This window comes from Castor canadensis, chromosome 7 (genome assembly GCF_047511655.1).
Source record: "Castor canadensis chromosome 7, mCasCan1.hap1v2, whole genome shotgun sequence".
In the NCBI taxonomy this organism is placed as follows: Eukaryota; Metazoa; Chordata; class Mammalia; order Rodentia; family Castoridae; genus Castor; species Castor canadensis.
In genome coordinates, this window is record NC_133392.1 from 32,991,550 (window position 1) to 33,018,870 (window position 27,321).

At 38.6% G+C, this 27,321-nt stretch overlaps 1 protein-coding gene across 3 annotated transcripts; it reads right to left on the reverse strand.

The window, feature by feature from the left end:
* Positions 1-2,259: 2,259 nt before the first annotated feature.
* Positions 2,260-23,130, reverse strand: Ccnj (cyclin J). 3 transcript variants are annotated; one of them, XM_020175049.2, is made up of 6 exons: positions 22,975-23,130; positions 22,396-22,505; positions 14,667-14,877; positions 6,283-6,582; positions 6,036-6,162; positions 2,260-5,463 (listed from the first exon to the last, which is right to left on the reverse strand). In XM_020175049.2, exons 2-6 carry the CDS (start codon positions 22,462-22,464, stop codon positions 5,052-5,054), a joined length of 1,119 nt encoding a protein of 372 aa, XP_020030638.1. In that variant the 5' UTR covers positions 22,465-22,505; positions 22,975-23,130; the 3' UTR covers positions 2,260-5,051. The 3 variants fall into 3 exon arrangements, with proteins under 3 accessions (XP_020030638.1, XP_020030639.1, XP_020030637.1); XM_020175050.2 differs by having other exon boundaries at positions 2,262-5,463; positions 6,036-6,159; XM_020175048.2 differs by having other exon boundaries at positions 2,273-5,463; positions 6,036-6,195.
* Positions 23,131-27,321: the final 4,191 nt, after the last annotated feature.

The following is a 27,321-nucleotide window of genomic DNA, read 5'->3' on the forward strand; positions in this document are numbered from 1 at the left end:
TTGTGGATAGTTTGTTTTCTGTATTCCTTTATTAGGAAGATTTGTATTTTTGTTCCCATTTATACCTTTATAATACCCCAATATACAATAGACTTTATTTAGCCAGTATCTTAATATTTTTAATTCATTTTTGTAATGGTAGAATTAGTGTATTTCCTTACTTGCCTTCTATTCCATCATCCAATTTTGTCAATTCTGTTATCTTAGTGTTTGCCTTTGTACTATTAAATATCCATGTACCTTCATTACTTAGTCATTATTGCAAAAAGCTTCCTGACTCACATCTCTTCTCACTAACTTACAATGGGTAATAGAACATTCTTCTTGATATCACTCATATTACATTGAATATTCTCAGAACTATCTCTTCCTTCCTCCCCTCCACCCGCACCCCAAATCTGCATTCTCTATTTTCTGGCTTTCAAAACTCTATAACCTGATCTCATCCTACCTACTCAACCCTACTGATCATAATACTGCCTGCCTCTGTCTAGTAGCCACAGACCATAGACTGTTTTTTTGTTTGTTTGTTTGAGTACCTAAAGTGTCAAGAACCTGTATTATACCAGGCTCCCTGTCTTACACAGGAGCACAGAATAAATAAGACAAAAGCTCTGCCATCAAGAAACATATTCATTTTATGAAGTACCTGACCAATAATACTCAAAACTGTCAAGGTCATCACAAAGAAAGTCTGAGAAACTGTCACAATCCAGAATTGCCTAAGAAGACCTAACTACTAAATGTGACATAATATCCTGGATAGGCAACTATGACAGAAAAAAGATATTAGTGTATGTATTAGTCAACTTTGTTGCTGTGACAAAATACCTGATAAACAACTGAAGAGGAAAAATGAATTTTTGTCTGTTTTGGTCCATGATCATTTGACTCCATTATTTTTTGGCCTGTGGTGGGCAGAGCATATGGTAGAGCAAAACTACTCACTTCATGGCAGCTGGGAAGCAAAGAGGAGGGAGCTAGGGTCCCAATACCTCATCAAGGGCACACCTCCAGTGACCTTTTTTCCTAAAGGTTCCACCACCTCTGAATAGCCCCATCAGCTAGGGACACACCTTTAACACATGACCTTTCAGGGACATTTAAGATGCAAACAGTAAAAGGGAAAGACTAAGAAAATATGAATAAAGAATGGATTTCTGTTAATAATAACCTATCAGTATTAGTTCATTGTGACAAACGTACCATACCAATGTTAAGATGAAAATAAGAGGGGAACCTGGGTGTGGGGCATGAAAACTTTCTGTATTATTTTAGTAATAATTTTGTAAATCTCAATCTGTTCTAAATTAAAATGCTATTTAAAAAAGGAAAAAGGAACATATTCCTATTAGAAGAAAATTAGCAAGTGAACAAACACAAGACAGTGGCTCTTATCATTTTGAGTCACAGATCCCTTCAAGTAACTGACAAAATTTTATGGACACAGGAAATCTTTTATAAATTGCATACCATGTCATGGGTCCATGGACTCCAGATTTAAAATTCCTATAGGTCAGGGTGGTAATGGTTCTCTGTCAGTGTTTGGGGAGTTAATGTAAAACAGAAATGACAGTGGGGCCAGGCTAGGGTAGCAGTAGATATCCTTTCCATAGAAGCCTGAGCTTGGTGTTTACATGGTCAGTTGACAATACTTGTTGCTTAAAACTACCACCACTGCCGAATATTTCAGATTTAAAAATGGATGTTGAGAGATCCCTAAACCAACATAATATTAAATGGTGCTCCCTATTAGACTATTCTAATTGCTTCTAGTGTGCTAGTTGTATTTATCAAGCTAGATGTAAACTGCTTGAGGTTAGAAATGCCAAGTCTTTTACAGTGGGCTTGAGCAGTTAACAACTTGTCACTTGAGAGTCCAGATCACTACAATGAAAAGCTACTTGACCTGGTTTAGAATGCCTGTTGCTCTTTCTCTTAAATCCAGCTGTAAAGAACACTATATATTAACCCCTTGAGGGTTACTATTAAACCCTGTGCTATGCCAGAGCAAGTGACAATATTTACAGGACTTATTAGGATGTATACATTTCTAACCCAAGTGTACAAAATGTGCTAAATTATACTTTTCAAACCAAATTCCATTTGCTAAGGTGTAAGTTGAATCAAATAGCAAATGATATTTACACTTAGGCGAACAGACCAGTACTGTTGGACCCTCTTCTCTCTCACATCCTTGATCATTTTGTGTCCCTACTTGTCTCAGAGAGCAGATCACAGTTTTTCTGAAGTTTGTATCATTGTTTAATAAATCCAATCTGCAATTGCTAACCTACAACTAATTTTAAGACCAAAAGGCAAAAGTGGTACTGTGAGCTTCAATGCTCAGGATGGAACACATAAAGAAAGGACAACTGTTTCCCACCACTGTGGCTTTTCTCCACATCTGGATGCCTCTCAGCAAATATAATCATGATATGGTTTGATGAAGCTACAAGTTACAAGTTTGTATTTAAAGCAAAAATACCAAGGCCATTTTAGTGAAAACTAGTTTTATTTTAAAATTAAGTGCATAGCACTCATCTAGTTCCATTGGTGTAGACTTTAGCACCATATGACTATTTGCAATTAATGTCATACACAGATACATTTTGGTTTGCAGTCTGTACTTGAGTAGTGTTTATTTAGTGGACTTTGGTGAAGCCCTTTATACATATCATTAATCTCTTCACAGTATACATATGGTCCAGTAATCTCAAGAAAAAAAAAAAACTTTAAAGACTAATCAATAAATTAAACAAAACAGAACCCACACGATACCCCCCTCCCCCAAAAGCTAACAGTTGTTGAGTTGTATTTATATTGAAACCTAATGTTTTAAAAATAGTTCTGGTTCTCCAGGTACCCGCCCTACCCTGGGTATGCAGCAATAGTAATCAATCATTTTATTTTACCCCCAAAAGATTAATCCAGTGTTATTTAGCTTTTAAAATATAAACTGGGGAAGTGTTAATAAGCTTTTAAAAAGGCATATTCTTCTATAACAAGAATGACATATAAACCAGTCAATAAAAGCATTTGACAAGACATTAAATTAGCACAGGCACTGGCTGTTGTTTCAAGTTAGGATCTCTATCCCAATATCTTACATTCATAGCATTACTGAGGTAGTTACAATATTGAAAACCAGACTCCAGGTTGCTGGGTTCTATTGTGTAAGATACATTATTTTTGAACCTACTTTCCTCCAACTAATTCAAATTTTCTTAAGGTTAAGAATTACTAAAACCCAATTAGCAGCTTTTTTTTCTTAAGAGGAAAAGTGATGGTACTTTTGGAAAACAATTTCATGTTTGAAAACTGCCATGAGTAAGTGTCCTTACCTGAGTGGGTTTTTTGTTTCATTTACCAGACTACTAAGTCCACATCATGACCTGTGTACTCAAAATATAAAAGTTAGTTTCCTTTTGAGGAAAGTACATTTCTCTAAGAATTCATGCTGGCAAAAGCTACCTACCACACTCATCCACTGGAGCCACCTGGGTCAGTCCATTACTGTGTTGAGTCCCTTCCATTCCTAACAAAGGCCATTGGCTTGATTACTGAGCTCCTGCTGCATACCCACATCTTTGTAGTAAGTTTGTTTTCAATGCACATTGTGGCAGTCACAAATCTGCCATGCAGATTCCCTTCTATTCAAGTGCTAACTTAAAAAAACAAAAATAGACATACCTTACTAATTTTCAAACCAGGAATCTTCCCTCCACCGAATCTCTCTTCTCCCATGGATAAGAGCACAATGCAGTTTATCAGTTATTACATTTTTCTTTTTACTTTTAAGTCTATTCCCCCAAAACACTTTATGCCCAAGTTGCCCTTGCTATAATGAGTATTATTGCTCTTTTTACCCACTACTAGTACACTGAAATGTCCCAGGGCAATTGTAGGGCCCATCAAATGAAAGTGGCTATTGAAATTTGATAATCAGTACCCCCTGCCTTTTCAGACCAACTAGCTGGATTCCAAGGTTGCTTATAAAACTATCCCCCACATAAGAAAGTGCTGCACTAGCACAACCTGAGTACTACCATGGCCACCCTCACTCCACAAGAAACTTATGGAACTTTATTGTAGTACTGGTATATTTTAGTTATACCTTCCCTTGAAAAAAATTTTTAAGAGTAATATCAAATCTGACTATAAATCATTGATTGCACTGAGAAATGCAAAACCTACATATGTCTTATGAGTCACAGGAACCACCACTTCATTCATTCTGTGCTACAATATTATGTTCTTATTTGAAAACAAATCCTAGCAGGACTATTTCAACCTGTTATAAAGGTAGTTCACGCTGTAACACTCCCAAAGCATGTTGCATTACAGTTAAGTGTTTCCAAGTAGTACAAATTCCCTGAGTTAAATGTGTTTTAATTCTAAAGATTTGAGGTTAATCACTAAGGAGAAAAAACAGAACAAAACTTATGACCATGATTAAGAGATCCCCTCCATCCCTAATTTTAGTACATCAACCCAGAAACCTATATTACTTTGATAGGAAGTTACATAGAATTTTTTTTTTAACTGCACAGATTGGTATAGTATAACAATTCATGAGTTCAAACTCAGAAACTCACGTTAAGGTCAAAATGAAAACTCAAAACTGCTAAGAATAAAAAAGGATTTCTTCAAAAATTAATACTGCAACTTTCCTTCATAAAAAAACGGTTTGGCAAGTACACAGCTAAACATTAGTCTTTGACATATAAGCCAACACAAGGCCCAAAACCTACCACAGGTCAAATCTCAAAATAGCAAACTGGAGTCTGTCCAAATATTCTGCTGTACTGAGTATTTTGAAATATTTGGACCATCAGCCAGGGCTTGAACATTTTTGTCATAGAGAGATTTGTTGTAACAGGATTTGATGCACATAGTTAAAGTGTTTGCTTAGTCCTCCTAGGTATTCAGTCTTCTGGGTGCTGGAACCTGAAGAGTTCTGATGTTATTTGGATCCCTTTCCTTTTGAAGTTTCCAAAGCTTGCCCCAGAGCTGTAACAGTCTGGGTCAGTTATTACCTGAACACACAATCACCTTTCAAAGCATGGAGTAATACAAGGGTAATGTTCATTTATCTGGTAACTCCGGTTATAAGAGACACTCAGACAGGGTTTAACTTCTACTGGTATTGCCAGGGACATCCCAACGCCAGTCTGCACGTGCCCAAGGCCTTGAACACTAGTTTGGAAGCCAGCAGGACATGTCTGTAGTGTGTAAGATGAGGTGTGTGTGGTAGATACAATCTGCTGACAGCTTGGTTGTTCTGATACAGGATGGTGATACTGCAGCGAGGTCTGATGAGTCTGATGGATATACTGTGGTTGCTGAAAGTGAACTGGCCTTGAGGGTTGGGAGGCTGTCTGGAACACACCTACTTGTGCTGACTGAGGGCCTGCCTGTCCTCTCTGTTTGTTTGCTTCTTTCACATCATTATCATGAGCACTGAGACAGGGAGAAAAAGGAAACAATGTTACTTGACAAGAATCCCTAGGAAAACCCTATGCCTACCCTTCAACAGCACCACTACTTAGATAGTAACAGCTGCATCATAATTCAAACAGTGAGACCTCCCTTATCCTTCTGAAGCGATTTCTCTTGGTGTGAAACCTGCTGGCAGCTTTGAGGGTTCTTTTCAGCTTGGGAAATGAATCCACAATAAGCACTTAAGTGTAGGTGCCACTTCAGTTACATCATGATGTACTCTAAAATTCAAGGACATAGGAAATGGGCAAGATTTATGTGGACTGATCCCAGAGTTGTGGATCTACAGACATACAAAAAGCAGCATCTTCCCTACCATGTTACCTAGACTCATACTGGCAACAGTAACTTCTAACTGGTTAAGAGCCAAAAGAAGCTCCCCCTACACATAGCACTACATAGCAGCTTGGTAATGGCAGCAAGTAGCTGCCAGGACTAAAAATCTAAGAGCTCTGGGCTTTCGAGAAGTCACTTTTAGGGTACCTTACAAATGAAGAAAAATGTTTAGAAATTACAAGAGCAAAAAGGCTTACATCAATAACCGTTCAATACACTGCACTAAGAAGTCCCAGGTGTAAGCAGTAAGACGATGTAATCTTGTAGGCCACGTTGGAGAAAGACGCAGTATAATCCTCGAAGAAGCCACACATGCAGCAGCTACTAAAGAAGGTGCATAATTTAGAAAGGCATAATCTGTGGAGACACCAAAAATGAACTTAAGGAACCGAACACACAATTCACAAGCACACAAGTCACTTAGCAGCATTCACAACAACTTACCTTGCAGAGACACTTCCAGGAAGTAATCTGCATATTTGGCCATGTAGAGTTTAGTTTTTTCCAAGCAAATCATTGGCCAGCCATCATGAAGATCTGTTTCATGTACTGCTTCAGAAAGATAATACTCAATGAAGTGGGCAGCTGTTGGAAGGCAGAGGTTCCACTGAAAGGTTTCTAGTAACAATAGCTCCATATGTAGCAAATTTTGTTTTGTTAACACTAGGTTCATATTAGTCATACAACCCAGGCTGTTGAGCTGCTCCAGCTTAGGCACACTATCTTCTTTTTCTTCAAATTTACCTTGTAAGGAAGGGGAGAAGGTAGAGAAAATGTTAGGCAAGTGATCATTAGAGGTGTAGTCAGTTAAATGGAATTTGTCTACTACCAGGATTTAGATCCAAAGACATTGTTTCCTTTATCCCTATGATTGTACCAGAATTCTCTTTGGTTCTCTATTTGCATAAGTTTTATTTTCCTGCATCACTGTCCCCATCCTCTGAAGAAAATATGCTTGGAACATTTGATCTGTGTCCTACTGTATACAGGAAATAGTCATATGTGCTAATGTGCAGTGGCTCACACCTACAATCCCAGGTACTCAGGAGGCCGAGATTGGGAAAATCACAGTTCAAGGTCAGCCCCAAGCATTAAGTTAGTTAGTCCCTATCTTAACCAATAAGCTGGGTGTGGTGGCACACACCTGTCATTCCAGCAACTCAGGAGGCAGGAGTGTCATGGACTAGGCCAGCCTGGACAAAAACACAACACCCTGTCTGAAAAATAGCTAAAGCAAAAAGGGACGGGAGCATGGCTCAAATGGCAGAGTGTCTGCCTGCAAGCCCCAGTTCAAACCTCAGTACCACCAAAACAAAAACAAAAAAGCCAGGCACTGGTCGCTCATGCCTGTAATTCTATCTACTTAGGAGGCTGAGACTGGAAGGATCAAGATTCAAGGCCAGCTGGGGCAAATAGTTCATGAGATCCCATCTCCAAAATAAACACAGCAAAATGGACTGGAGGTGTGGCTCAAGTGGTAGAACATCTGCTTTGCAAACATGAAGTCCTGAGTTCCAACCCCAGTCCCACCAAAATCAAAGAGTCTCTCTGCTTATTTTTCTCAGAACTTAATAACATAGTTTTATCAGAAATAAAGCTGGTTAAGCCCCTATTTCACCTTGGGCATATTTTCAGAATAACCTAATACAGAGGGAGAAAAGAAATTGGGGGCAGGAACTAAATGAATGTCTAACAAAAGCATTATCATTCCACAAAAAACTCCATCCCTCCTCTTCTGAATTCAAAACAGAAACTTGTGAAGTCTATCTTTTAAACAAAAGTAATGGAGACTTGGAGGATGGCTCAAGTGGTAGAGTGCTTACCCAAAAAGCACCTGAGTTCAAACCCCAGTACTGAAAAAAGAAAAAAGAGGGGGGGATTCTTTATTATCCTCTTTAAATACCTTTACCCAAAGCAGTACCCAAAGTAGACAGGAGTAAAGATGACACGTAGTTGGATTTCATTACTCAAAAGCTTTTAACTTCTTTTTAGGAAATACTCATCTACAGGTTTCAACTATGCACACCCTAAGGAAAATGATTACCTCTCCAACCCCAGAAAAATGTTTCTACAGGTTGAAATGAACAAATACTGCTCAGATGTTCCAAATGCAGCAAAAGAACCAGAGGTGTCTTCAAGTCTCTTTGGATCTTTGTTCCAAGATGGTTCATGGAAGAATAGAAATTATAACCAAGACTTCTACCTCTCAGTTTTGTGTTCTATTTTACATCAAGGTTTAAAAAGTCATGTTAAAATTACAGATTTTTCACACTAGATTTCACATTCATACTCATTCAAAAGTATTATTAGAATGTTATTTTAAAAAGTGTATTACCATATGCCAATTTGTTTCACTATTTTGATAACAATTTCAATATGTTTTCCTTGAAAATCTTGTAATTTAAATTTTATTCATCTAAAAACATTTTGGGGGGCCTGGGGTCATGGCTCAAGTGGTAAAGCGCCTGAATAGCAAGCGTGAGGCCCTGAGTTCAATCCCCGATACTGTCAAAATAAATAAACAAATAAAATTTTGGGGGGAGAGTAGCCACCAAGACCATCAAAGAAGGAGAAACAAGTTTTCCTGTGAGGTTGCTATTCTATAAGGGATGGGTTTGCACTATAGGTTAAAGCTGCTATAACAAATGATAGAGGCCAGAGTCACTCAGTGTAGATGGTCAATGTATATATAGGCAGTGGTACTATAACCAGTGAGGTGGGTCTGCTCACATTGGCCCATCTTGAGGTTCAGGAAAAAGTGCTGCTACCTGCCTACCCTTGGTCTTTGCTCAGAGACTGAAACTGTGGCAGGTTTTGTCTCTGATGCCAGGAGATCCTAAGCTCCTGTCTTGAGAAAAACTTAAGTCTAAAGAAGCAATAGAGACTATACCTGTTCCAGCTTTAGAGAGACTGTGAATTTCTTTAGCTCTAAACCACTTTTAAAATTTTGTTTTGTTTTGGTACTGGGTGGGGATTAAACCCAGGCCTTACACATGCTAGACAAGTGCTATACCTCTGAGTTACACCTCCAGCCCTTTTATTTATAGCCCTTCCCAATTCAAATCACATGAACATGAGTTTCCCAAGTTCTGCCAATAGCGTATACTTAGTATATGCCACTAAAGTAGTCTCCATGACATAGCTATCCAGCATCATCACTGAATAAGAGATTTGAGAGGAAACCATTGCTCTTGTGTAAGTGAAATTCTTCAGGAGAATGACCTAGGAATTTGGTTTAGTCCTTCTGAGTGAATAATTAAGGCTTTCAAAGCACCCTGCCATTTGTGTAGCAGCAGCAATACTAGCAGCATACTTCAAAGTTATATTGTAAAAATTAATGAGTATTTGTATCATGCTTGTAATTCCTTTGAAGAAATCTATCATAATTTACCATGATTCAAGGATCAGTATGTTTCACATTATCTCCTCGAAACTTTCAACATCAAAAGTAAAATTGTATATAATCAATTTCGCAGTTCAAGAAACCAATGTAATAAGGTTGACCAATTCAGTTAAAGTCAAGTAAGTTGACTTTAACTGAAAATGAAGATCAAAGGAAGATCTGAATTTCTTTTGCACTTGTAGAGCAAAGTACTGTTGATTTGTAAAGTTGAAAATAACTTGAATACTGCATAAACAACCACACTTGGGATTCTAATTCAGGTTTGTTTTTTGGAACTTTTCCCATATGTATAGTGATATGTACTCAGCTACATGGATAGAGGATTTCAAAAAATGTAACATCAGTGAGTACCTGCATTCATTATCTATATTTTTCATTGTGCTGAATGTTATTTGTATATCTAAAATCTACTCATCCATAATACCACAAATATCACAAAGATCATTTTCTTTAATTGAAAGGTAATACCAAAAACCATGTGATTATGTTGATAAAGGCCTCAAACAGGAACTAACAACACAGGAAATTTATATCTGCTTCCAAGAAAATAAAGAGTTGGAAGTCACAGAAACAAAACACCAGGTTGTCTTTCCTCTATAGGGAATGTTTAGGTCAGCCATGGAAACTAACACATTTCAAAGCCAGCAGTAAATGGTAGTATGCCATAGAGAAGACTTGTATACAGCACAGGACATGGATCTGTTGTCCCTGACCAATGCTAATTTTTTTTTATTACTAAAGTGGGAAAGTCATCCTTACTATATATTAAGAATCCTCACAAATTTCTAAGACCATCACTCTAACAGACAAATGGGTGAAGAACAGGAAAAGGTAATTCACAAAAGGAAAATCTAAACTCATTAAAATTATGATGTAGTAGTCACTTATAGCGTAATCCCAAGCTACTCAGAAGGTTGGAGACTGGAAGGATCTTGGTTCAAGGCCATTCCAGGAAAAAGTTAATGAGGCACCCCCCCACCCCCTGGCTTTTGAAAAATAACCAAACTATAAAAGCGCTGGGGTCCTGGCTCAAATGGTAGAATAGCTGCCTGGCAAGCTTGAGGCCCTGAGCTCAAACTCACCCCTCCCCAAATTAAGATGTAAATCAAATGAACTGTGAAATGGTATTTTTCACCTAACAGATAATAAAGTAAAAACTTTTGCTACCCAATACTGGTGAGCAAGGATAAACTAGCACATGTTACAAACTGTTGCACTTAAAGTCCATGATCACACTTTTGCTTTCATCTTGATTCCAAATCATTTCTTAGTTATACAAGACCTTAAGCATATTATCAGAAGTCTCTAAGACTGCTTCCAAACTCTAACTTTAATGCTAGTCACAGAAGCTAAGGAAAACCAGAGAAAGAGTTAGAATATGAGAATTTCCTTGAACAAATCTGGGTCCATTTTAGAATAGGCCAGAACCTTTAGGGGTAGGGAGTCAGGCTAAAGATTATAGAACAGTATATAGAGAAATTAATCATTGTAATGCTAAACTTTTTTAATGTTTCAATTTCCTATGTGCTTTTAAACATGTTGCCTCACTTGATCCTCACAACTTTGTAAGGCAAATGTCTATTTCCATGTTATAGAGAAATAGCCTAAGACTAGTGGGTTGTTGAAATTCATAATGTTGGTGACTCAAATCCAGGAAATCCATCACTAAAATCCCTGCTCTAAAACACTACACATTGCTCTCCAATCAGAGATAACGTATTGCCCTTTCTTCCTATCTCTAGCAGTGCTGACACCCAGGCAAATTAGGAAGTATTAGTCCCTGGAATTTAATTTGGCTCTGTCTTTGGCCAAATTATCTATAGCCTCCAACCTTTTATATAACTGTAATCCAATTGTCACCTGGTCCTATCAGCTATCTGCTATTTTTCATTTTCACCCTATAGGATGCTGATCCCAAAGCAGGGAGCAGATGGACAGTGTAAGAACAGAGTTCACTCCTTCTGCAAGGACAGAAGTAGTATTTGATAGCAGTATTTAAATAATGTTTATTATAACTAATTGGAGAGATGTCATTGGTATCCAAATGTAAGATGGAGTATAAGAATGTAAGAACTGCTAGAACAATTCCATGAATTTAAAATAGACACCAGACACTGAAAATAGTCTATTAGTTTATAATTATCATAAGCTTTTTAAATTTTTTTAACTGTAAAGTTAGACACTGGGATCTAAGAAACAGCTTCTTAAGATTCCTGACTCTAGTTTAGGGCTGACAGCTCCAACTCTTGACCACTGCTTACTTGGCAGGGCTGAGACATATACAACCCACTCTCCAGTGGAAAAGGAAGAATGTAAAAGCAATTATTTCTCAGGCAAAAGGGGGTCAAGGATGCCAGTAGAACAAAGGGGTACTAGCTCTTTCAGTAATAGGTAACAGTTCACATTTGAACCACAGCAGGTACAGATTCTAAAGGCGAGTTACTAGAAAATAATCTTTAAAAATCCCTAAGTATTACTATATAGATTAAGCCAATAATCTTCAATCAAATTGTGTGAATTGGAAATTATAGGAACTTAGCACCTGTGGCAAGTACTACATGGTGGCAAGATTCTTTTAAGAAGTAGTCTTGTTTTGTTGCCCAGCTTGTCTTGAATTCATGTGATCCACCTGCCTCAGTTTCCCAAGTAGCTGGGACTACAGACACATGCCACCACACCAGGCACAAAATTCTTTTTAGCCAACTACAGTCCTTAGTGAACTTTAGCAGTGACATATAATTTGTGAGTAACTAGTTTAGTAAGACCTAACTCATTTAGTAAGTTATCAGTTAGTATACTTTAGTCACAAACAAGTTATTCTATGAATTGCATATGCATGGTTATTTCATAGACAACTAAGATGAGTCTCCCACTTGGCTCACACCATATTATGAGAACCACAGTCAGAGCTGGTGAAGACCTGATAATGGTAAAATGACAGTCACAGCAGACAAAAAAAACCTACTTTTCATTAATGATTCCAAGTTTTTGAAATAACCTAACTTGCATGTCTGATTGCCAGGGTCATAAGCTGATTCTATGCTAAACTTTTTTTTTTTTTTTTTGGTGGGACTGGTGTTTGAACTCAAGGTTTCACACTTGCAAAGCAGGTGCTCTACTGCTTAAGCCACACCTCCAGTCCATTTTGCTGTGGTTATTTTGGAGATGGGAGTCTCATGAACCATTTGCCCAGGCTGGCTTTGAACCTCGATCCTCCTGATCTCAGCCTCTCAAGTGGTTACGATTATACACATGAGCCACCAGTGCCAGCAATAAACTAACAATAAAAAGCTATTAGTGGACAATAAAAAGTTATTGTGGATTCTCATACTTCTGACCTGTCAAGTATGGCTTTTTCCCATCTGTGTGAACAAACCCCAAAGGGCTTCATAGGCAGTGATGAAAAGTATACTATATTGTATACGTGATTACCTGTGAGCATCAGACTTTTAAGTTAAATTAAGCTGAGTGCCAATGGCTCACATCTGTAATCCTAGCTACTCAGGAGGCAGAGATCAGGCGGATCACAGTTCAAAGCCAGCACTGGTAAATAGTCTGACAGACCCTACCTCAAAAAAATCTATCACAAGAAAGGGTTGGTGGAGTGGCTCATGGTGTAGGCCCTGAGTTCAAGCCCCAGTACCACAAAAAAAAAAAAAAAAAAAAAAACAAGTTCGATTAAAAGCTAATTATAAATAAGTATTACCACTCTGTCTTCTGGGTGGAGGAGGGAGAATAAGAGATATGGCTAATCTTCAAGGACTGTATTAAAGGGGAAATGCAGCTATTAAGGAATTAGGCAGCATTCTGTTATGAATTCAGTTCAAGGTGCACATGGTGAAACTGGAAAGGTGGCTAAGTCCAGACAAAAGATTCTAAATGCTACATTAATCAGATCCTTTTTTTTTTGCTGGTATTGGAGTTTGGATTCAGGGCTTCATGCTTGCCTTGCAGGCACTATACTACTTGAGCCATTCTGCTAGATCTATTTTGTGTTAGGTACTTTCAACAGGTACTTTTCAACAAATAGAAAACTATTTGCTGGGCTGGCTTTGAATAGCAATCTTCCTGATCTATGCCTTCTGAACAGCTAGAATTACAGATGTGAGCCAATGGTGCCTGGGAGCAGTTGTGTCTTGATGAATGGGAAGTCCTCACTGTGGTTACGTTTTATCTATATTCAGCCTAGTCCTATAAGGGATCTGAAATAATTTATAAACAGACATCCAAGGGGATAAAATAAAGAGTTCTATCATTAGCTCACAGGAAGAATAAGGGTAAGAAAATAAAATCTAAGAAGAGATTAGCACCAGAAATCATACTACATACAAGTGCATTTAGTTTTAGGTTTATTAGTGGCTAACAGCACAAAGGTGTTTAAGAAAGAACTCTAGTGGTATAGCACAGTGGGAATGTTCTTTAGACAGAAGCCATAATGAATGCTAACCCTTCAGTGGGAGTCAGAGGTACAGGTTGTTGATATGTCTACATACTACTTTCTGTTGTAATGACATGAATATAAAAAACCACATTATCAATTCAATTTCAGTATTAAATACAATCTTTTCACATGACCAAAAGAAGAAAAGCAGTTTCAATTCCTTTACTTGTTCTCTCTTTTCAATGTGGGTACTAGCAAGCCATGAAATGAGCTATAGAAAGATAGTAGTAGAAAGGCACCAAAGGTCTAACAGCACACAGACCTGTACTGGGTACCAAGTAAGTTTCTGTCAGATTTCATCTTGAAGCCTCCTACAGAGTTGATTTTCCTTATGCACAAGCAAAGGCTTTCAGATTTGTAGCAGTTGCATATGAACTTTTAGTTCATGGATCCAATCTATTATGTAGTCAATAGAAAGTGTTCTAACAAGTGTTCTAACAAGAGTATGGCTCCTTTAAGACAAGAGTTTTTCAGCTTTAGCTTCAGGTTTTGAGCAAGAGAGTTCTTTGTTCCAGGGACCTGTCCTTTGTGTTACAGGATGTTCAGCAGCATCCCAGGCCTCAAAAATGCACTAGACACTAGTAGCACAAGTACACTCCCACCACCCTACCCAGTTCGTGACTACCAAAAATGCCTCCATACATTAACAGAGTATCCCTTATGTGTCAAAATTGTTCCTGGTTGCAAATCACTGATTTGAAATAATGGCTCTCAATTGGAAAGGTACATTAAAATCACCTCTATAGTAGCCTAGAATTTGTATTTATATCAGAATCTTCAGAATATAGTGCTTAGGCACATGTTTTTAAAAGATTCCAGAGCCATTTTTAAATGGCCAAGAAGTGCTTTCAATATAAACTTCAGGACAGTAATGAACTGGAATGGAGATCTGTTGATAATTCACCGAATTCTATGTAACTTTTACCTTCTCACATAACAGTATGACTAGAAATATCTAATCATATAGATCAGATTCATACTTACTTGCTAGAAGTAGACAGGAAAGTGCAACTAAATGTAGCTGCTGGATAGAGATATCATAGCGATCCATAAACAGGTCCAGCAAATAGACAGCAAGATGTCGGGCAGAAGGGCAGAGCGTGAAGCGATTGCTCACAATGGCAATCAAGTCAGCAAAATACCTCCTGAGACTTAGTTGAGGGGACTGGCCTTTGTAGGAGGGCAACTTCAGCTCCTAAATCAAGAGAAACAACATTCAGTCTAATATGATCTGTAGAAATATGCCCATAGTGCACAGACTTAATAACACCGTTTTCCCAATATATGAGTGTTACAAGTGCCCCAAACACATTTTTCTTGAAAGGCACACATAAATGAGAAAGTTGAATGGGAGGATAATGAAAGGCATTTAAAAGTTAGTCTAAAACTTTTCTCCTCATTCTTAAGTACCTCTGATGTGACCAGTTATAAGGGTTTCCTGCTTTATGGATGGATACATTTTACAAAGATATTAAATAGAATTATGCAACCTCACCCACCTCTTGGGAGCCCAAAGCTTTTGTTAGGAAGGTAACAGGGAAATGGATATGCTTCTAGTATGCTGCATACTTTATTATATATTTGCAGGGATGTAGAAACCTGTACTCATCATTAATTTCTTCTAATTTATTTACCCTTTTAGTGGTTCTGTGATCTTTCCTTTGCCATCATCCTTATACATACCTAAAAACTTTTCCATCAGTGTTAAATTTTGGAAGTACATTATAATAGCTCATTTTTTAAAAAATTGGAAAAATTCTATACTATTAAAAGATTTCAAGAGCACAGAGAAAGACAGAAAGCTTCCAAATTAATTTTGTAAGATCAGCATAACTGAAATAAAGTTCACCAAGTACCACAACAGAAGGAAGTAACATGAATTTGATACCAATACCAAAAGCACACACAAGCAAAAAAGGGAAAAAAGATAAAATGGACTTATTAAAAACTTAAAATTTTGTATACTAAAGGTCACTATCAACAGTGTAAGATGCAACCCACAAAATGAGAAAATATTTGCAATATATATATCCGATAAGGGATTTATATCCAAATTATTTTAAACAAAATTTTGGGTTTTTTTTTTTTTTGCAGTGCTGGGGATTGAGCCCAGGGCCTTACGTATGCTAGTCAAGTACTCTACCACTGAACTACATTTCCAATCCTTTTTATATAATTTTCCAAATTATATAAAGAACTCCTACAATTGAACCATAACAAAACACACAACCTGATTTAAAAATGGACAAAGAACTTGAAATAGACAGTTCTTCAAAGAAGACATACAAATGACCAAAAGCACAGGAGAAGATGCGCAACATCATTAATCATTAAGGAAATGCAAATCCAAACCACTAAGACACTTCATGCCAATTCAGAGTGCTATTATCAAAATAAAAATCAAAACAAAACAACAAAAAATAAACAAACCAGAAAATAACAAGTGTTGGCAAGGATGCTGAGAAACTTGAATCCTTCTGTGGTAATCCTTCTAGTGTAATGTAAAATGGTACAACCGCTATGGAAAAAAAAAAAAAGTATGGCAGTAACTCAAAAAAAATTAAATATAGAATTACCACATAATCCCAAAATTTCACACTTTGGTATATATTCCAAAGAACTGCAAGTTAAGACTTGAACAGATATTTGTACATCTGTGTTCAAAACACCATAATTAACAATAACCAAAAGGTGGAAACAACCTAAATGCCTGTTGGCAGATGAATGAATAAACACAATGTGATACACACACGAACACTATTCAGCCTTAAAAAGTAAATTCTAATATATGCTACAAGGATGAATCTTGGAGGATAGCATGCAAGGGTCATAAAAGAACGTTTACTGTATGATGTCACTTACATGAAGTATTTTAAATAGTTTAATTCACAGGAACAGAGAGTAGACTAGTAGTTACTGGGAACAGGTAGGCAGGAAATTGAGAAGTTACTGTTCAGTGGGTTCAGTTTTACTGTGGGAAAATGAGTAAGTTCTAAAGATGTATAGATGTTTATGGTGCCAAAACAATGTAAGTATCATTGAATTGTCACCTAAAAATGGTTATATATATTTTGAAATAATGAAACCAAAAGGATATCACAACACTCAATAGATCATCGATTATAGTACATCTCAGGAATTCAAGGAAAGCTAAGTATTAGGAGTCTGTTACTGTTAGTCACAATGAAAAATATACACAATCATCTTGGTAGACACCAAAACATCGGAAATAAAGGTGTCCCTGGTACAAAGAACACACACATACACATTTCTTTGATGGAGGGAGGAAGGGAGGAAAAGAGGGATAAAAGGAGGGAGAAGGGGAAAAAAGAGCTCAACTATTAAGAGCCAGAATCTCACTTGAAGGTGAAACAGTAGAAGGATTATCATTCTGGGTCCTACTATTGCACATTATTCTCTGAGTACTAACCAATTCATATAGAAAAAAGTAAAGGCATAATTACTGGAAAGGAAGAATCAAGTCATATTTCAGGAATAAAGTTATTTGTCAGATGGAAGAATTTGTATTCAGAAAACCAAGAAAATAACAGAAAAAGAGAAACAGAATTCGGTAGGATGGCTGACTGTAAAATTAATATTAATTTTTTTTTCTGCATGCTAGTAATCACTGAATAAATCAGAAGACTTCATATGCAGTAACTATAAAAATGAAAACATCTAAAAGCTAAGAATGTATGTTAACGGTAAAGTGCTTGCCTAGTGTGTGCAAGGCCTGCCCTGGGTTCAATTCCTAGCACTGTAAGAAACAAAATGAAAAATGAAACCCTCTAGAAATCAATTTATATATGCCAGCACTGTATGAAGATAAACCTGATAGGCTGTGGAAGATTTACATATATGGAAAAACACAGAATGTATATGATAACAACACATTTCAAATAAGGGGAGAATATATGCATTTAACATTTCTTTGACATATGACAAAGAACTAATTTCTCTGTTATTTAGAGAACGCTTACAAATCAGCAAGGATAACACAACATATGAACTGATAGCTCATAGGAAAAACATAGTAGGTCCAAAAAACACATAAAAAGATGCCAGGTCTCATTTAAATTTAAAGTATCATACAGCTTTCAATTACCAGATTAGATTTTTTATCAGTTTTTGCTTATGCTTTTGAGGGGGGAAACAGTAACTTTTACATAGTATTGATCAGATTGGAATTGATGTAATCTTTTGGAGAGTAATTAGGTGATACAGACACATTTTTTAAAATGCAGCTAACAACCCCATGGTCAGAAATTTACCCTACAAAAATGTAAGAAAGAAAGTCCTTTACAGCTGTTTGTAATAGTAGGTCTAACAATCGGAACATGGCTCTGGGGAACTATGCTAAGTAAAGTATTAATCCTAATGGTCACATACTGTATGACCCTGTTTATGTAACATTCTTGAAATGACAAAATTATAGAATAAATAACGGGGTAATGGTTGCTGGAAGTTGAGAGACAGCAAGAAGGTAGGAGGGGAGAGAGTGTGACTGTTTATAAAAGGGCAACATGGGAGACCTTTATATTGACTGTGTCAGAGAAATATTCTGGTTGTGACAGTGTACGATAGTCTTTGAAGATGGTACCACTGGAGGCAGCTGGGTAAAAAAAGGTTTAAGGATCTCCCTGTGTCATTTTTTATAACTGCATCTGAATTTACCATAATCTCAAAGTAAGTTTAATTAAAAGAAAAGCTTAGTATCTATCAACAGGGGTTAAATAAATTATGAGATATCAACATGTCATTTAAAATAAAGGATAGAGGCTGGGCATGGTGGTAAGTGTCTGTAATCCTAGCTACCTGACAAGCTAAGGCAGGGGCATCTTATGTTTGAGGCCAGCCTGGGCTATATGACTCTCAAAATCTGACTAACTAACTGGCAGGAGACTTGTATGTGTTGACCTGGAAATATTTGACAAATTGAGGGTGGGGTGGCAGGAAGGAATAGGACAATGAATATATGACCTCTTTATCAGCAAGAAAATATTTTATTTGCAGATATACTGAGTCACTGGGTATCTTTTCAGGGGAACCTTAGAAGACCATGGAATGGTGAGGGTTGGAAGAGCCTCATTTTAAACCTTCTTATACTGTCTTAAATTTTTGTTTTGTGTTTGAACCATGTGCACGCATCACTGAAAGTGTTTTAGAAAATACCAACAAGAGTTATATATTAGGCTAAGTGGCAATTTCATGTTTTTAATTTTTGTATAAGGAAATCAGATGTGCTACTGAGAAAAAAAACTGTTTCCAAATAAATGGAACACGCTAATTCCTCAGGTAGCTAGTACAATTCTACTTTTTTTCCTTCACTATTTCTATATACCTTTACAATGGGGTAAATGAGTTGCAACTTTACCTTTTTTTTGCTGCCACCACGTGACATTTACTGAGCATCTCTCATGTAGCAGGCACTGTCCTAACTCCAGGAAAAAACACTGGAAAAAGAGTCTCAAGCCTCTCTTGCTAGCAGGTGAATCAAAATACAAAGAGCATTATAATACAATATTATAATCACAGCGTACTATGAGAACACTGAGGAAGACAGTCTAACTCAGCTCAAGGGTGGGGACTTGGGGGTAAGAGGAAGCAAGGGTAGGCTTTCTGGAAAAGAGGACTGAATATGATCCTAAAGGAAACAGACCTAGAAAACACTGGTGGGCTTTATTTTTAACTATGTTAAACTAACAATTTTACTAAAAACGAGGGCAGGAACCTCAAAGGCTATCAACAGATTCCAGATAATATGTCCAATATATGTTTTGTCATGCTTATCAGATGACTGTAAGTTTGTTCTCTTTGTCTAGGAACTGAAGTTATATAAGCATGAGAAAATGACTATGCTTTTCTCAGCCTACAAGTTTCTTCTGTTGTGTATTCTCAATACCCTAGATTGTACACTCTTATTCTCACTTGCTTCTCAAGAAACCAGAAGACCAAAGTCCAGAGAAGGCTGAATATATCATCTCCAGTCTCATGTACTCATCAGTTCACCACTCTAAATGCCAAAATGGAAATAAAGGCCTAAAAAGACTTTAATGTTCAGAAATCTAAGTACAACTCTGTGGGACATCTTCTCAATGTCTCTCTTAAGACTAAAATTATTCCCATTTGTCAGTAAGGCTACTAAAAATACCTTCCCAGACCAAGACACTGGTACATGTAGCAAAGTGATGAGAAGAAAGGAAAAATAAACACTTAAGGGGGCAGCAGCTTTATGGGTATTTTTCAGGAGTAAACCAGCCTTGTTGGAGGATTTGTTATACGTTTTTTACCAAGTACAGTGAAAAATAAATTTAAAAATTCAAAAGAAATGTCAAAACCAAAAATTTTAAATTCCTGTACACACATTATGCAGGAAGAGTTCTCAGTCGGGTCTCAGAAATTTGACAGAACTTGGGAGGCAGAATGGGGAAGATGAGTCAAGTATCTACAGTACAGCACTGAACTCTATGCCTCCTGAGCATGTGCAGCTTTTCCTCAAAGGCAGCTTCCTTGGAACCACAGACCCGGGGATAACAAGGGTCTACTGTAAATTTTATGAAACAACATAGTTGGCTTTCGGGGTTCAAATGGATTTCTATTCTCATTTTTTCACTCTTTCCTAATAGATACAACATTGGTCATAATGACTATTTCTCTATACTCCTGATGGGTCTAAAAACACATAACATATTCCATAGCATCTAAATGGTAATGGCCTAAAGGAAGACCTAAACTAAGATGCTCTAAAAAAATAATAAAAACGTTTGGATTCTATGAAGGCAGGGATCATGCCTGTGTTATTCACGGTCTCTGCTTTCCACCTGATGTAGCACCTTATACATAGTAAGTACTTATTGAAAAAAAAGATGACTATGCAACTACATCACCAATTAATAGCCTGGAATTAGCATGACTTCTATGAGAAAAGTTTATTTTAACTTCCTTGACTTCACTTTACTAAAAATAGTGGTCTCTCCAGTTCTTCAAGTTCTACTAGTTAATTTTTTATGAAGTGTGGCCAATGTGTCAAATCACAAACATGGTCTACATAGTGCTCACAGATAACATAAAGACAGTATGACACAGGTGGCCCAAGACAAGCTTCAGTAGCATTCCTGTCCTCTGATAGTTTATAAATAACTTGGAAGGTAGGATCCTCTACAGACTAATGAAAAAAAGCACTCCACAAATCTGAATTTTAAAAAGTCTACTCCCTAAATTCAACTGACAAAATTAATTCAAATAATCATCCAGGATTAAAATTATATACACATATAAGAATTGAAAACCATTGGCTCACCATGAAAATTCTAAGTTCCATGTCAATTATACATGTATTATTAACATCAAGTAATTATTTCACCACATACAAATGGCTGACACTTAAAAAAAGATTATTTCAAGGGAAAGATGACATCTCTCACCCCAGTCCCACCAAAACAAAATAACAACAACAACAACAACAAAACAAAGAAAAAGAAAGATGACATCTCCCAAATAGCAAAAATGTAGCTGGACAATTTTCAAAATGGAAAACCTGAAGTTTCTTCCCAGAAACTCCAGAGAACCACTCCATAGTTGGAGCTTTCATGTAGTACAATCTCTTAAAAGACTGAGGTGTATTCAGACTAACAGACTGAATGTCAGAATTAGTAAATAACATTTAGAAAATTCAAACTTTGAAAAAAGGTACAATTATAGCAAAACAAGTCAAAATTAGATTTTCCAAATTACTTAACCTGCAGGTTGGAAACTCAAGACAAGTTTTTTTTAATCCCAGAATCTCTAAACTTCAAGAGGCAGAATCTTTTTAATTAAAGAATCAGCTGTGTGGCTTCTTAATTTTCTACACTTAAGGAATGGCTCTTTCTAGTCAAGGTGCAACTGGGTTAAGCTACAGGTCTTTTTGGATCTTGTCTCTCTTCTGGTTATCAAAGAAGCAGAGCTGTTTCATTAATCTGTCTTATGTAATGAAGGGTAAAATTACTGCTTAAGAGCAACAATACACAGACTTTGTGCCTGACAGTGTATTTTTAAAAATATCTATTAATTACACTAAGTCTAGGTTCTACCTTTGCTATTAATGGAAAGGAGTACTAACTTCTTTCACCTTAAGTCTTTTTTGAGCAGCCCCAAATCTTAAGGGACAAATAATAAATTAACACTTAGCACTTACTAGATATTATACCAAGCACTGTTCTAAGCCCATGAATAGTACTAACTTACTTAAATTTCCATAGTCACCCCATAGCATACTTTCTATTTTTATTATTCTTTACTTTACAGATGAGAAAATTAACCAATCCAAAGTCTCACGGGAAAGGCTGAGACATTTAGTTATGTACAAATGCGACTTATAAGAGATAGCTGCACGTAGCAACAACTACAGACCAGAGAGGGCTACTTTGCCCAATAAAAATTCAGCATATATTTATTTTTAAATACACGATCAACTCCCTGGACACAAGAACATCAGAATTGTTCCTTTGTACCTTCCCTCTCCCAACTACCACGCCTCACCCCCTCCTCACTTAGGTTGCAGGTTCTTCTGATACAGCCCAGGAAAGGAAGGCAGAACTTAATTAACCTTCAGCAAGTAAGCAAACTCGCCTTTTCCGGCCTGGAAGGTAGTGAGTAAAGAACCCGTCTGGTATTTCCCGGGAACCGACATGCCCGACGGGCCAGCGGTGGGAAGGTCGGGTATCAGGGTTACCTTGTACCGAAGCGCCTGGTGGATGTCGGCAGCCAGCTGTCCTCGCCACCACTGCCCCTCCAGCTCCATGGAAGCCGGCGGCGCGCCCGACCAGACGCGGCGACAGGAGTCTGCAAGACACGCCCCAGATGCGGTCACTGCCAGCGCCTTCCCCCGACCCCCGCGCCCGGGACCGGTGTGACTCGGCCACTTCACCTGACCTGTCCCAAGCCCAGCCCGCACTACCCGCTCGGTAGGCGCCAGCGTATTTGGGGAACTGCCCGGGACCAGGAAGGAAGGGATCAACTAGGGGAAAGCGGAGTTCGTCGGGTCCTGGGTTCAAACTCTCCCGCCCACGCTGAGGCGATGCGGGGACCTGACACCAGCCCGGCCCCGCTGGGGTGAAAAGCGCCCATTGAGAGGCCCGGGAGCGAACGTCCGCCGGGCAAGCTCCTCCCCGGGGTCCGAGCCACGCACTGGACCGCGCGGCCCCAGAAACGCGAACAAAAGGCCGGGCCGGCAGGGCTCCGCGCCTTGCCCCCAGCGGTCCGATGCCCGCGCCCAGCCCAGGCCTGCCCGGCCCCGCGGCGACTCCCTTACCCGGAACCGCGGTCCTCACAGCCCCAGTCCCGCTGGCGTGCGGGCGGCGCCGGCCCCGCTCATGCTGCGGACAGTCGGCCGCGAAGCCCGGGTCTCAGCTCCGGCCCGGCGCCGGGGCGCTCGCGCCGCCCATTGTTAAAGGACCGGCAGACAGCTCGGCGTACAAAGCCAGCGCGGGGGCACATGCTGCCCCGCGCTGCCAATCTCGTCTCGCGATACAGCGGGGTCGCCAGAGCCGTCCAATCGGCGGCCTCGCCGAGGCCAGGTGCAGCGCCCCGCGGCTTCTCGGGGCTCGGCCCCCCACCCAGGCTGGGCAGCATCCCTGGCGGCCTGCGCTTGAGCTCTGGGAGCCTCGCTTCCATTGACACTTTCCGCGAACCCTGCCCGAGGTGGGCGGAGGGCGGAAGGCAGCGCCAGAGAAATTACGATGATCACTAGGCGGCTAATCTGGTCAAGCCACTCACCTGCTGAGACCCTTCCGTGGCTCCTCCGTGCCGGCACAGATTTAATCTGCCTTAGACCCTATCGCAACCACCCCACACTTCCCAGGGGCTGCTCTATGGGATCATCAGGCCTTACAAATGGGCTATAGTTGTTTCCCCAGCCTCTAAGCCGCTTTGTGAGATTCTGCCCAAATTCGCTATCAAAACCTATTCCTCTTCTAGAGACCTAATATCTTTTTTCCTGTAGAGATTCCCAGTAACTGAATAAAAGGAATTAACACTTTTAGTAACATAGCTTGTCAAATTCATAGTGTATGTAATTAACCGTCTGTGGTGGTAAATCAGGAAACTACAAAACTGTGGAAGCACCCCCAACACCAATTAAGGTGATGTTGGACCTGAAATGTTAGTGGAACTCTAATCAGTTGTATTTTAAAGCGTTTGGTGGACTACCACAAAAGAAATGGTGAGCCTAGGACAGCCATCCACTTTTTCTGAGACTATAGATGAACCTATTTTAATATTAAAACTATAAATCATGGGACCCCACCCATTTTACTTTGTTTTGTACAGAAAGACACAGGATGATAAAGAGCTCCTACAAAATGATGAATTCACATTACATGAGTCTGGAGTTTATTACAATGGCATATGCATACATATGCAGCAGATAGGTATGTGAACTATAGTCCAGCTATAGACAATGCTTATGTCCAGGAGAGCAAGACTACAGGAACCTATAACAAGGAAAGGGAAACTCAGAAGTGAAAGTTGGCAGAGCCTGCCTGGCTGCCCTGACCTGTATCAGTTGTAGGGGTTCCTTAGAGGGGAGATCGACACATTGGCTTAGATTTCCTTGTCATTTATAAGGATATTTAAGTAGTAGTTGCCTCTTCAGTTTCCAATTTGTGACTATTAAGCAACTTTATGACAATAATTTGGCTTCCAAATGTCTTAAAAGTCCATGGCTTATTTAAGAACGCTTTCAGAAAAATGGGTCACAGTCTATAATCATCAGTGTAATAAGCAGGTTGTCTCATGACTTCGACTTTGAAGATGTTTATTGAGAAAGATTTGTTCAGCAATCGTATATTTTCTGGATTTGCCTCATAAGACTTCAATGTTCACTCCTTTTAATGTCTATATATGTGTGTCTCTGGTATACTTTTGACTTTACATTCCTAAAAACACAAGTTTCAGGTTTATTATTTCTCTATTCCTTTAGAGCAAGCTGGATGCTTAATTCCTAAATAAAATAAAGTCTGCTTTCATAGAGTTTACATCCCTTAGGAAGAGGGGAACATAATACATGAGTAACAACAAAATCCATATCAAGTGTTGTGAAGAAAAATGAACAGAAAAAGAGGCTAGAAAGTGACTGTCAGCAGACATTGTCTTAGGACAAGGTGAGGTGTGCAAAGGCCTGAGGGAACTGGGTGAGCAGATATCTGGTGGTTGGATGTTCTAGATACAGGGAATAGCAAATACAAAGGCTCTAAGAAGAAAGCATATTGGAAACGAAAATGGAGAACAATTTATGAACGTAGTGAAAAAAAAAGATAGAAAAGGTATTCCAAATCTGGGAATCAGTAATCAGCAAAGGTATAAAAAGGATGGATGAAAAAGGCAGAATACGTACATATAGAGCAGAGCATCATAACAGAATCCACTGAACTTGTATACGGCAGAAGTGGGTTTGGTAAGAAATGAAGATGGAACCAGATTCTCTGGAGAGCTATTGTAGCTCAATAAATGTTACCCAGTAGAAAGCCATTGCTTTAAAATTGTTTTAAAATGTTTAAATGAATGCATACAAAAGGTAAAACACTCAACAGAAGACTGTACACAGTGACTAGCAAGTCTCCCAGTTCTTCCCAGAGGCACCACTAGTACTATTTTTTGTACCCTCCAGAAATGGCCATGTCTTTATAGCCCCCCTGCCCAATTCTGTGCACAAATGGTAGCATATTTCATGCTGTTGTATGCCTTGGTTTTGTGATTCAATATATTCTAGTGAACACTGCACAACAGGATGTTCAGGGCTCCTGTCAATGGACCACATTGAATTCTACTAGATCAAAAGCACTGGGAACTAGAAGCCCTGAACCCTGGTTCTTGGTTCTTGTAAAAATTCCTAACTGTTGTACTGTTTGATTCACTGCAGTAACTATCATACCCACCATCATCTCTCATTTGGACTTGTATTAGCCTATTGACTGGTCTTATTGCCATTACTCTTTCTCCAAAATATTTGAAACCTAGCAGCTGGAGTAGTTGTAAAAAGGTAAATCACACCTGTTATGAACTTGATATGGAAGAGTTCTTAGATCACATTTCCAAACCATTTTAGTATAATGCAGAATGTTGAGGACATTTTCTTAGCCTATTTTCAAATATATATTTATATTCTGTAATTTATCAGAAGGCATTCCAAAATTTAAGCTACTACATAAGACCTTACTTCTAGATAAAATGGGTATGATAGTTACTTTTATGTTCATTTGACTGGGCCACAGGTACTCAGATATTTTGTCAAACATTATTCTCACATCTGTGTGTAAGGGTGTTCTGGGATAAGATGAACATGTGACTTGGGAGACTTAAGTAAAGCAGATTGCCCTTAGTGAAGTAGAACTACCCCCACTAGATGCGTAGTTCTCATCTAGTTAGTTGAAAGCCTGAATCAAATTAAGAGACTGACTCTCCCTCAAACAAGATGGATTTCCTCCTGCTGAACTTCTTTGAGCTAAGACATGGGTCTTTTATGACTTTGGATTCAAAGTGAAACATAGGCTTTTCTTGCATCCTGAACCTACCAGCTTTCAGATTGGAACAATATGTTGACTCTCCTGATTGCCAGCTTGCTGACAGCAGATCTTGGCACCTCTCAGCCTCCATGATTATGTGAACTAATTTCTTATTTTATATCTATATATCTGTATCTGTGTCTCTTATCCATGTATATACATAGATGCATATACAGACATACATGTGTGCATATATGGACATAGGCACATACACACATCCTATTGCTTCTGTTTCTATAGAGAACCTTAACACAATAGACTAAGCAAACTTCGTCCTGACTGTCCCACTGAAAACAGCTGTATAATCTGGACAGAGCTGGGTGTAGTAACTAGTGTCTTTAATCCTAGCACTTAGGAATCTAAGATGGAATATCAAGAGTTCAAGGCCAGACTGGGCTACATAGCAAGTCCTTAAAACAACAACAAAACCAAATCAAAATGAAATGAAACCAAATACCTGGACAAATTTCATGGAGAAGCTGTCTGAAAACAATGAAAAGTAGTAATAGGCAATTTTGAAGGACTAGAACTTGAAATATCACCAAACTAGCAGTGAGTTACCTACCCATTCTTTCTCTGTGATCCTCAGCCTGAAATCCAGAAACAGCCATTAGGGAAAGGGCAGAGAGGGCATTGGGAGAATCACTTTGGTCATGAGGAACAGGAAAGAAGTCTCCTCATGCTCACAGAGAGTGAAAGAATACCCATTTTCCCCTTCTCCCTCCCCTGCCCTCTCCTTCCCTTCCTTCCCTCACTTCCTTCCTCTCCCTCCTGACCCAGCACCCAAGCAATCCTGTGTGCCTGGATTCAATCAGTGTGAATGGAGTGTACAGGTGTCTATATCCTGAGGGAGGGAAGTTTATTATCTGGTCAGAGTGGCTGTGAGTGCTTTCCTCTTTGCCTTCCACAGCTTCACTCTGGATACAGGTACAATAGTGGGAAGTGTGTGGCAGAGTTGTAACTATGGCCCCAGTGTTATGGCTGAAGAACCAAATAAGGGAGCCCCGGGAACTGCAAAGTACTGGGGAGGTTGAAAAGAGGGATGAGTATAGGAAACCAATTTCACAAAGTGGTTATAAATAACTGGGCTTATTGTA

Bases quoted from the DNA above. Each gene is read 5' to 3' on its own strand.
- Ccnj (XM_020175048.2), bottom strand. From the start codon at position 22,464: ATGGAGCTGGAGGGGCAGTGGTGGCGAGGACAGCTGGCTGCCGACATC. The intron at 6,583-14,666 runs GTAAGTATGAAT...CTTCCTTACAAG, and splicing joins TTCCTGTCTACTTCTAGCAA to GTAAATTTGAAGAAAAAGAA. The intron at 6,196-6,282 runs GTAAGTTGTTGT...GTGTCTCCACAG, and splicing joins CCTGGAAGTGTCTCTGCAAG to ATTATGCCTTTCTAAATTAT.